Source organism: Thunnus thynnus, chromosome 4 (assembly GCF_963924715.1).
Source record: "Thunnus thynnus chromosome 4, fThuThy2.1, whole genome shotgun sequence".
NCBI lineage: Eukaryota > Metazoa > Chordata > Actinopteri > Scombriformes > Scombridae > Thunnus > Thunnus thynnus.
The window spans coordinates 32,957,742-32,970,088 of NC_089520.1; the positions used below are offsets into that span (position 1 = coordinate 32,957,742).

Below are 12,347 nucleotides of genomic sequence, written 5' to 3' on the forward strand. Positions count from 1 at the left end.
CATGTATTTTTGTCTGACAGTCACTATCACTAAACATAGGTTTACAGTCGATGACAGTATGTTATTTATTCCATTTAAACTTAACAGAGATGAAAATGAAAATGTTTGTCATAATACAGATTTTGACCCTGATATTACCTTCTTTTCAGCCACTAACAATCTCTATTCTTGTGAATACTACAATGAATTCTAATTCAATTGCTTCATGGATTCTTTTCCAGTTGAATGTAAACTATTTTCAGTTTTGCATTTAAATATTCACATCCTCCCTAAAAATTAAGATCAGCTGCTACATTATTTATACTTCTTAAATCATGAGTTTTCTGTAATTGCTCTTACTGAAACATGGCGTACTGAAGAAGGACTAGGTCATGAAATGCCATCATATAACTCTACTCACTTCATTAGACAGTCCAGGTCTGTAGAAGGAGTTTCAGTCTTTGTCCATCAAAATTTTGAATTTATTAATCGACATGACCTTTTTCTTAATTCTGATGAAGTGGAAGTTGAATTGTTTTTCATTGAAATTTTGTCTTACAAATATAACCAAACTGTGGTCATCATTTAATGACCACCAGACACTGACATTACTTGTTTTAATAATAGTCTCATTAATACTTTAGAGCTTATAAATACGGAAAATAAAACATGCCATGTTATCAGGGACTTCAATATTAACCTTTTTGTAAGTGAAACTCATTTTCCAACAGATTTTCTGAACCATATGCAAGTTATTTTTATCCCACTTGTAGCAAACCTACTGAGGTAACAGACAAATCTGCTACAGCAATCAATAATGTATTATTTAATACTCTTAACTATGAAACAAAGCCAGGAATTTTTATACACAGATATATCAGATCATTTCCCAATCTTTCAAATTGTCTCACTAGATGGACATAAGCTAAAAAATAATAACCCGGTAGTCACATAGAAATTTCAATCCAAGCAATAAATCAAATTTTAAAGAAATGTTGGAGAAAGTTTCCTTTGAAAACGTTTATAGGGAGAGCAATGCAAACTCAGTTTATCAATCATTAGTGCAACTATTTAATTCAACTTTCACAAAATGTTTTCCACTGGTTACTCGTTCTGTTGATACTAGGAGAAATTATCCTTACAATCCTTGGTTTTCTGCTGGATTGAAAAAGTCCTCTATAATCAAAAACAAACTCTACAGAAAATATATTTCATCAACAACTCCCAAAAAGATAGTTGATACAAAAGTTAATCTGTTAGATTATATAAAAGGTTATTTTCCACCTTTCAGTAATTTTGATCTGCCTGACTTTAAGGAGGTGAATGATATTATATTAGAATAAAAAATCAGCTCCTGGTCTTGAATTTGCACCTCCCTAATCAAAGAAGTCATGACTCCTATCACTGAGCCTTTAACATTCATCTTTGCATTATCCATGGAAACTGGCAACATACCCTCTGACCTAAAAATGGCTAAAGTTATCCGATATTTAAAACAGGTGATCCAGGATCCTTTACAAATGATTGTCCAATTTCAATATTGCCATGTTTTTCTTGACTTGAAATCATACAATATTCTGTATGATCATCAGTTTGGATTCTATAAAAATCATTCAACTTATATTTAGAACTTACTGATAGAATTTATTCAGCTTTAGATAATAATGAGTATGTAACAGGTATGTTTTTAGGCCTTTTGAAAGTATTTGACACTGTTGACAATGCTATTTTGCTTTCAAAAATGTATAGATATGGCTTTCATAGTAATGTTTATAAGTGGCTCAGTAACTATGTTCTTAATAGAAAACAATGCATTTTTATTAATGGTCAAAATATGGTGTACCACAAGGGTCCATATTAGGACCTTTATTTCTTATTTGTATAAATGATATTGCTGCAATATCTAACACCACATTCCCTTTGCTCTTTGCAGATGACACCAACCTCTTTGTCTCAATTAGAGATTTAACAACTCTCATTAGAGCACTAAATCATGATCTTCTTAATTACTTAATATAGTTTCAAACAAATGGTTTCAAACAAATGTCAAAAAGTCTAATTGCATGTTATTTGCAGGAAATAAGAAATATGACAGTGAGCAAATTAAACTACATATTGATCAAGAAGAAATAATCAAAGTTTCATTAAAATCGTGTTTTGGGTATTCTGATTGTTGGTTTTGCCTGCAGTAAGATCACCAAATCTCTTGGGATTCTGAGAAAAATAAGAGGTTTTGTACATAATACATGTTTCTTAACATCATATTATAGTTTAATTTATCCATATTTAACATTCTGTAATATTCTATGGGCAAGTACTTTCCCAACTTATCTGTACAAAATATTGCTGCTGCAATAACAGTTTATTAGATTAGCAACTTTTTCCAAAGCTGTTGTACCAAGTGCACCTTTTTTTAAAACTGCAGTTGTTGACTATTTTTTACCTTAATATTCGTCAGATCTGTACATTTGTCTTTAAAGTGAGATGTAGATAAATAGATAGATAGATTTAAAGTGAGCTTTAGATATTATTTTGCTAATAATTCACAATATCATAATTATCCAGCTAGACAGGCTAAGAATCTTCATCTTCCTTTGTATAAAACATCACGTGGTCAGTTTTCTATCAGATATCGTGGAGTTATCTTGTGGTATGAAAATGTGCATTTAATGTATTCCTTTGTGTCATTGTCTATGTACAAAAAGAGACTCTTTAACTATAATTTTACACTTATTTTAAAGTGCAATTTTCTAAACACATATATTTAAAATGTATTGATGACTTTGTATGTTTGTATTTTACCTGTTGTATGTCTTTTGGGTGTGGTTTTCATATAAGCCATTATAGGTTTCTACCTCACCCTCACACATACTTTTTATATTTCATTCATGTGTTTTATCTTTATACGTGTGAAATAAAATAGAATAAAAAAATAAATCTTGGTGGACACATGCACATTCATGTTAGCTGCCTACACAAGCTGACAGTAGATTAACACCAAAATATTGATTTACAAACATGACAAAATACCCCAAGCCCTCCAAATTACGAGTCTTGATGTCCAGCAATCAATAGCAATTTTGATAGCAATAGTATAAAGTTAATCAATATTGTATAATCAAAATCAAAGTTAACAAGGAAGTCACGTGCCAAGACACCACTAGTGTGTGGGTTTACATAGAAAACAATGGGTGTGGGTGTGTGTTTTGACGTGTGTCATATGTTGCAAGTGTGTGTTGATCTTAAGTCTTTTAGTTTGATAGATTGGTGCACATGGGAGGAAGGAAGCGGTCAGCGCAGACGTCACACATGGGGGGACGGGTGTGACTCGTAATCTGCCACTGATGCAACACACCTGAGGATGTCAGGAGAGCAATAGTGCAGATGGTGAGCTGTGCCACACAGAGAAAATAGACTTTTTACACAGTAGACATTTTGACATATCAAAGCAGAAAAAGCACAGGTGCAATTAATAACATTATTGACATTTAGTTTTTCCAAATTCATTACCCTGGTGTAGTGCATGATGGTTCACCAGTGTGGCTTCCTTGGACACTTGAATGGAACTCAGCCACTGAGCATTTGACATGTTTTGGATTGTGTAACAATTTTGGAACTGTGTCATTTTACATAAAATATCGCGGGTATGTTACATGCAGATTCAGAACACAGGATAACTGTAAACACAGTGTAGCAGTTGCACAAGTAGAGAAGACTCATAAAGTCAGTGATGTGAACTCAGTCATGTCAGTTACACAGCAATATCTATCTACAGTTTGCTAACATTAGCCATTATAAGCTGCTGGTCATATAATAATAATAATAACAATACCAGACCAAGCAGCTGTAGCACCAAAACTCCTGAGTGTGTTGAACTGGGCAAGGGTTTGTTTTATTGCTTATGAATTCAACCTTACATTTGTAAAAAGAAGAATCTGTTACTTCTTGTTTTAAAAATGACATATTCTTGCTTTAAAGTTACAGGAGAAGGGTTTATGGGAACTGGAGGCAGAAACTACTCAGCAGGTATTAAACATGCTTGAATCACAAATGCAAACTAAAACCGAAGAGCTTCATGAAAAGACAATCTGATTCATTTTCATGTGTGGCCTTGCAACAAGAGGCAGAGTTTACACAGACATTTGTAGTGAGGAGCAGCTCCAGACTGTGTGCTCTGCTGGCAGCGCCTGTGGAAATTGTTGTTTCTCTGAGCAAGTCTCCGATCAAAGGGGATCGATTCCGCTGACCTTGTTTGAATCAAAGGCAGAGTGTGATGGTCCCGTGCAGCTCCGCCTCACCCTCCCGTTCAGATGAGGCTTCATACACAACACTAACTGTGGTAATAATGATGAGGAATCAATAGGTGATTATGCTTTAAGCCATACTGTTTGGAGGATGGAGTGGAGTAATGCAGAGAGAAGATTGGGATAGAGCGAGACCTGAAAATCCATGCAGGACACACAGTGAATACACACACACACACACACAAACAGCCATGCATAAAAACAATTAGCACTTGAAATCATGCACAAATGGAAGAACATGCAAATGCCTGCTAGTATTCACGAGAACACACAATATAACTGATAAACACACACATACAAAAACAAGAACTGGCAATATTCAAACATACACACACACACATGGATGGCTAACTTGTCACTGCCAGTCTCAGTGTTCAACTCTGTTACTAACGATCGGCCCAGCAGAAACTCTTGCAACCAAATCTTTCAATTTTTTATTAAAGCACACTTATTTATAAGACCTTAACTAATCTTTGTAAATTCTAAATTATTTTTTTTCACTTTTAATTATTGTAAAACCTATTAATGCTCCATATAAATATGCAGAGAGCTTTCTGGAGTCAGTATACATCACTGAAAGTAATTATGGATAAGAGCTTTTTTTTTCTTTTTTTTTTTCTTCTTCTTTTTTTTTTTTAAAATTGCTTAACAACTCAAATCTTGCCGGTGAGGTGTGCTGCAGTAGGAAGACAAACACTGCCCTCTTCAGCCTGTCAGCAGCAGCTCGGAGGCAGCTGGCAACGAGCCTGCTGGCATTTTCATCCCACAATAATCCATCTGAACGTCTCAATACGGCTCGCCTCTCTCTCTCTCTCTCTCTCTCCATCTCTCTATCTGCCTGTCCGTCTGTCTTCTTTGTCTCTCACGCTCCCTCCTTTCTCACTCTGATGCATTTAAATGTTTCCTTTTTATCTTGTCATCTCCACACAAATATCTCCCTCCCACATCTGAGCAGTTTTAAATGGCAGAAAATGTCTTTAAACGAGGCACATTTTCCTCTGTTTGAAGGGAGAAGGATTGCTTTTTTTTAATTTAAGTCAAAGTTGAAACAGAGGGGGAAACTTCTCAGAGGATAAACAGAGAGGAGAGCAAAATGCAAACGCTCAGAAAGTCATAGTTGAGTTTATGAAGGTCATGCATGGTTAATGTGTTTAGATTCTTAATTTCAGCCCTTTGCCAAACCCTGCTGACACAGGCCTACACCACTTAATTTGGGAATGAACAAGGGCAGAGGAACACACTCGTATACACTCTGAAGCTTTGCTTTTGCACATTTCTCCCACGTTTCTCTCTCTCTTTGGGAAACGAACAGAGCCACTTTGAGAGTCAGTGCTTGAAATAAAACATTTTCTAAGAGGTAAGTGTTTTTTTTTTTTTTCAGTAGTTCCACAGCACTGTTCATTACCCTCATGACAGCTGCAAGATTACCGCTATGATTTCTGTTCAGGCTTGTTTCAAGATATTTAAAGAAAAGGCAGTTTCACCACATGAGGAGATAATTTTAACAGTTGAGGAAATTTTGCTCATTAAAAGATAGTGTAACGTCATTGAAAACAGTGCCTGAAATGTTAAAAGCAGATTTCTTATAAGTACAGTAATCATCTTAAAGTTGTAGAAGTTGTCTAAGGACTATCTTTTTGTATATGCTAAATTGGAGTTGAATATCAGACTTCCTCTTGAGGTGTGAATTAAATTTTTTTTCTTCAGTGTCTCTTCTCTTCTCTTGTCTAAAACATGTGTCCATCCACATTCAGGTTATACTAACTTATACTTTGACAAAACGAAAAAAAAAAATTCTCAATCTTGCCATCAGTTTGGTTATTTTTTGTGTTAGACAATATGCAAATTACTTATATCTCAATAACTATTTTAAGATATTTGTACTTGAGTATTTTCATTTTATGCTATTTTACACTACATTTCAGAGGGAATCATTGTACTTTTTACTAAATTTATCTGACAGCTTGTAGTGCCGCCGCCATGTTTTAGAAGATGTTGCCTGGCACTGGAAAACTTTAAAGGGGGTGTTGAAGCAGAAGAATGTGCAAAAAAGGCAGAATTTATTAACAAAATTATTAATGAAATAGGCAAAAATGAACTCTGCGAACAATAATAAGTTACAACTGAAGAAAAGAGAAAACGACAGCCAAAGGTTGCAGCACAGAAAGCTCCTCCTGTACACCAGCGACTGTCATTTTACCTCCTAAGCCTCAACTAGAACCAACCATCTGCTCAGGTTACCATAGGGTGAGCTTTCAAAGCATACAGAACATTGTTATGGGATTTCTCTGCTGCTGCTGCTGCTGACAATCACAATTTTCTATAGTCTCACACACACACATGCACACACACACAGTTATGAGTGCACCAAGTTTAACAGAGTATAATTTAATGATGCACACCTGTTTTAAATATCACTGATAAAGCATCACAAACACCATCACAAACAGGCATCATTGTTACAGCAGGGACTGAAGCCCTTCAACAAAACATAACCTTGTGAAATACAAATTACTCAACTGAAACTTGTGTTCAGTTATTTGTGTGACATGACTGATAAATGAACAGATTAACTCACACTCACCCAAAAAATACTGCTTATGTTGGGAACGATGGTCTAGTGAAAAAGGAGAGGAGCTACCTCTTCACACATCTACAGTTAGACCTACTAGTTACTTTTTGGATTTTTGCCAATAATCATGCAATTTTAGTTCAGTGGGATTTTGAATGAAGGGCTTTCACTTGTAATGGAGTATTTCTTCACTTAAGTAAAGGATCTGAATACTTCTTCCTACGCTGGTGCTGACTGGGTGTCATGACTGTATGGGTCATTAACTCCATTTAAAACTCATTATTTCAGAAATGCTTTGGCAAGTCCATCTGAGAATACTGAGCTGCTTCTCTGTGTCACTTGAAGTCTGGCCTTTCTGTAAATCAGCTGCACTTGTTCAGCATTTGGAAAATGACTTGTAATATTTTTATGAAGGAAGTTGTTAATTTTCTCCAGCAGCTGACTAGAGGACAGGATGAGCAGAGGACAGACTGAGGTCCTGGGGCTGCTGATGGCAGTGACAAGCCTGCTGCTGCTAATCGCTGCTGCTGGAAAGGACTGTTGGAGGGTAGGAACATGGGTCTGCATCCACACACACACACACGCACACATACACACACACACACACACACACACACACACACACACACATCTGCAATCTTACCCCAGTATGTAAAGAGAGTAGAGAGTAACCACTAGGCTGCACTACTGTGTCGTCTATCTGACTGCAGTGATGAACTGCTGGCTAAACCCTGAACTTTAGTGTGTGGCCACTGATGTGAAGTGTGTATTAATCATGTTATTCTATGCCAAATAACATAACCAATACATTACACTTACAGTTTAGATAGATTTACCGCACAGTCTTCCCTGACTTTAATCATTAAGTCCATGTTAGCGATCAGGCTGTTCACAACCTGTAATGTGTCTCCTGGTCCAGCAAGGAGCTAAAGACCAGCTGACCTCGGTGGGTCTGAGCTCCCGTTGTCGAGGCCTTTGGGGTGAGTGTGTTCATGACAGTCTGGTCGGGGTGAGGACATGTGATGTATCGGTGTCCTACATGGAGTATCTGCCAGGTAACCAGCACTATAATCATGGTACTATTGTGATCCAAATGCGACACCTCTAAATTGACACACACTATAACAACAAGATCTAAACCAACGTTATTGTTTTCTGATGAAGTTTGTTGCCATCAGTGTTTCATTACATAGCAGTAAAACAGACATGTTTCCCCTCCAGACATGTTTTGTTTACATATAAAAACACTCTACTTTGAATAATAATCTGTGACTAATATGGTTTATCCACAAAAAAGTTCCATAACCTTGTAAAAAATACTTAACATCTATTCCTTCACCCTCATTAAAAATCTAGAATTTATGAATAAACAACTGTAGTTCATTTCAAACATTTAACTGCTGGACAGGATGCCTCCTACTTCACTTGATCTTTCAAGTTACCACATCACACTTGTGTAAGTTGCATACTGGAAATACAAATCATGCTACTGTACTCGCCTTTAACTCAGATTTGAGGAGAGCACAGAGAAGCTTTTCATCTTAAGCAGATTAACGTGAAAAGAGATTTCAAGTTTTACACTCTGCACATCATTTTTGCACAATGAAGCTCAGACATCCAAGTAACAATAAGCAACACATTTTACTGTCATCTGCATCAGAATCAACTGGCATCTATACAATAAAATTTTGCACCATGGCACACTCAGTTTAAAACTGTACAAATCCAAAATATAATATAACATCAAATTAACAAAAACTAACAAACATACAAAGTACAATAGGTGCAGTATGGTATATGAAACAGATTATGTAAAAATATGTCATTGATAGATTGATAGATTATAGAGTTATGATCAATTGATAAACACAGAAATGCAGATTTTTAATGAAGTTCAATCTTCCAATACTGTTTGCATAAATATATCTGTAATTTAAATTACATGCCAAAAAATGATAATTTGATTTTAAATTTTACTCAACTTTAACATTTTAATTTTTATCCAGAAACTTTTAAAAAAATCAGAATGAAAGAACTGTGAGGTTTTTATATTACCTTTTTTATTTATAAAAATGTACAATATCCAAACAATTTAAAACATAATAACCAAATGCACTTGTTTTTCTTTTCTACCGTGAAAAGAAATATTCAAGTTCATGTAAGAATGTAGAAAATACTTTCATTACATTTTACTCACACTGTTAAACATTTTCACAAATTATGGAAATTAAGTAAGTAAGTATACTGATGAACCATAAGGAGTTTATTTTACTATGAAATGTGCTTAAAAAGTAATCTGGTGTATCTGTTTGTACGTGTACGTAATGTAATGAACTCTGTCACCGAGCAGGAAGACATTTGGAGCTTCCTTGTCTCTTTCATACCACAGCTGATTTGTTGGCGATGAGAGCAGGGTTGGTGGGGATGTGTTTGCTGTCTGTGGTTTCCATCTTAATCATGATACCCAGCCTGAGGTGCACAACATTAATCCCCAGCACATTGGATCAAGGCAAGCTGATGCAGATCTCTGGCGCCCTCTGTGTGTGTGGAGGTCGGTACTGCAGCTCACTCAACAGCCTTAATCAAATCCAGCCAGAAGCAGTTTGTTTGGTTTGTGGTTTTTGTAAAGCGGATGACTGCTGTAGATTCATATCATTCTCTGGTTCAAAAACATTTCCACACAATTCAGTGTGTTGTTGTTTACACTTCATGGAGTCATAATGTTGAACTTTTGACTCATATCTGTGTATTGGTTTAAAGTGTGTTTCTCTCTCAGGTGTGTGTGGTGCAGTGGGCCTGCTTTGGTACGGTGTGGACACTTACACCAGATACAGACAGGAAGTAGGTGTCAGCACACAACACCAACAACAATGTAAATATTTTCACTGCATTGCTAATCAATTTAATCTCATCCCTTTTCCTTCAAGATGCTTGTTACTTCCATAAGTTACCACATAAACTAAGTGTGGAACTGACAACAGGTGGTGGTATTGGGGGAGGATTGTTACAGCTGTGTCTGTTAAAGGACGTTTTGAATTTACGTGATCAAAACAAAAAATTAAAAAAGTTATTAAATGCTTTATCATTAGCCCTGCACGTTATGATCCCTAATAATCACTGTAAAAGTTATCAGCATTATAGATACAAAAATGTGATTTAATTTAATTGCAGTTTTCAGAGAATAGACTTCTCAAACATAAACAAGAAAAGACACGTCTCCATTAAGTCACTTTATTCAAACAGCACATCCTGGGAAGTATGCTAACAAGCTAACAATATTTAATTAACGTGATAAGTTTAAAGCTCCTGTAATCAATATGTTTATATTAGCAATGTATAATAAATGAAATGACTCTATGTAATGTGAAAGGTGTTGCTCATAGTAACAAACCCAAAGAGAATTATCACCAGACTCTTCAGTCCCTCTTGGCTCTACGGAGCATTTTAGCATCTTTTAGCCTGTTGTTTTGGTTTTACGGCCACAGGTTCAATATTTTGTATCAGTCTCACCTCTCTCATCAGCAGCCCTTTCCAGACATAGGAAGCAGCTGTTTTCAGTGAATAAAAGTTCTGATAAACACACTGTACACCTGCCTAGCACCACAGATAACAGCAGACGGGTAATGTTAGCAGCTAGCTGGTGATACTGTGTAGCATTTAGCAGCTAAAGAGCCTTAAGGAGATGGTGGACAAAAAAACAGAGCTAAAAGAAGAGTGATTATTAGATTTACGAGAGAGACACGACTCCAAATGAATGCTAATATTTCTCCATCTCTGCTGGATGTGTAAACAGGCATGTGTTTGCTAACATGTTAGCTATAGAAACTTTATAAGGTCATGTCAATGTTGACAATGTTTGCAGCCTCTTCCGCTGCCCCTAAGTGGGGGGGGGGAAAAAGTGGTGCATGTCTTTGGTACGAGCTTAAATTCATGATGACAAGTTTTGAAGGTTCATTTATTTGAAAATTGACAAATGTTTCTCTTTGCATAGAACTCATGATAGGACCATTATGAGTTATTATTCCATATAGTCCAGTCCTCAGCTCCTGAATCTGCTGTGTATCAGTCACAGTGTGTTTTGCTGCCAGACAGAAAATGAAGCTTGATGCCCTGCTCAGAGACAAACCTGCCAAGTCAAGCTCAAATAACTCGAAAGAGCTGCGATCCAGTTAGACACTCCACTAACTAGTGTAGCAGGTCAGCAGAGGAATTCACAAAAAGGTGTCAAAGAGAGAGAGGATAAGTCCACAGCAAAGGTTTAGTGGTGTTCACAAATTTTTTTTTTTAGAAAATCCAGAAATTAAAATTGCAGTATCCATTTTTCTTCTTACTGAACAGACACAGGCACAGTCAAAGTAAGAAATAATGTGCTTACCTTGTTATTTCTGCATTTTCTCCTCTGACAGGTGAATCTGGAGATGCCAGGAATCACATATGAGTTTGGCCTCTCTTACTGGTTGATGGTGGGAAGTGTGTTCTGCTCTCTGACCTCAGCTGTATTGACAATCAGGAGTGTGACTCATATGAGTGATGCCATAAGGATGCAACCACGACTTTCTCATAGTCAGTCGGCCCAAACCAACAATGTCACGTCAATCTCAAACTACAAGACTTACGTTTAAAGCTTTATTGGAACTTTCTAGTTCTATCCAATTTACAATATTAAATCTTCTGGTATTTTTTGGTATAAGATATCACTGAGACTGTTGGAGTCAATGCTACTTTTCAATAAAGCGTTGATGTCTGCCTTCATCTTCCTCTTCAGCATACAGTGCCAGTCAAAAGTTTGATGATTCCATGATTCCATATGTGTTATTTTATAGTTTTGATTTGATTTGATTTGATAAATGATGAGGTTCACTATGCAGCATGTTATGTAGTTGTAATGATGTTTACAGTTTAGCAGTTAAGCAGATAATTTCCAGTCTCACATTCCTAAATTACCACATTGTCCAAGTCCCAATCAAACGCATTCGTAACAAATCATCCATCATTCGGAGTGCAGAAAGTGGGGAAACCAATTACTGTGTTTACTATTATGATTTGGTCTCTGCTGCAAGCTTCAGTTCATCAAGTTCATTATGTAAGTAGCTGCTGCTCTCTGCGCCAACGAATTCATGTACAGTAGATATGAATTTATAGATGTGTGCGAAGCTGAATGTCTCATTTTAGAAAAGATTAATCACTGATAAGAGGTACATAAATATCTCTCCACATAACTTGAGCTTAGCTGCAAAATGCAAGAGACAGATGCTGATACATCTGCTGTATGTGGATGTGAAGCCAATACATTAAATACCATAAATCACAGTTGTTGTGAAATGCTTCTGTATAGTGTAAATACAGTTGGAGCAAATGTCCACGTAGGGTTTTTTTTTGCATGACAGTCTAAATGGTTTGAATGACACATATCAACACTGTGGAGCAGCCTGTATAGTCATAGATGCATCCGTATATGTCAGGTGTATGTGAGATTTCACATCCATGCTCTG

At 36.3% G+C, this 12,347-nt stretch overlaps 1 protein-coding gene across 2 annotated transcripts; it reads left to right on the top strand.

Moving 5' to 3' along the window:
• The first annotated feature begins 7,304 nt into the window (after window positions 1-7,304).
• Window positions 7,305-12,116, top strand: LOC137182298 (claudin-16-like). 2 transcript variants are annotated; one of them, XM_067588617.1, is made up of 5 exons: window positions 7,305-7,402; window positions 7,775-7,910; window positions 9,245-9,406; window positions 9,632-9,696; window positions 11,262-12,116. In XM_067588617.1, exons 1-5 carry the CDS (start codon window positions 7,310-7,312, stop codon window positions 11,475-11,477), a joined length of 672 nt encoding a protein of 223 aa, XP_067444718.1. In that variant the 5' UTR covers window positions 7,305-7,309; the 3' UTR covers window positions 11,478-12,116. The 2 variants fall into 2 exon arrangements, 1 of the variants encoding a protein (XP_067444718.1); XR_010928304.1 differs by lacking the exons at window positions 7,305-7,402; window positions 7,775-7,910; window positions 9,245-9,406 and adding an exon at window positions 9,407-9,465.
• Window positions 12,117-12,347: the final 231 nt, after the last annotated feature.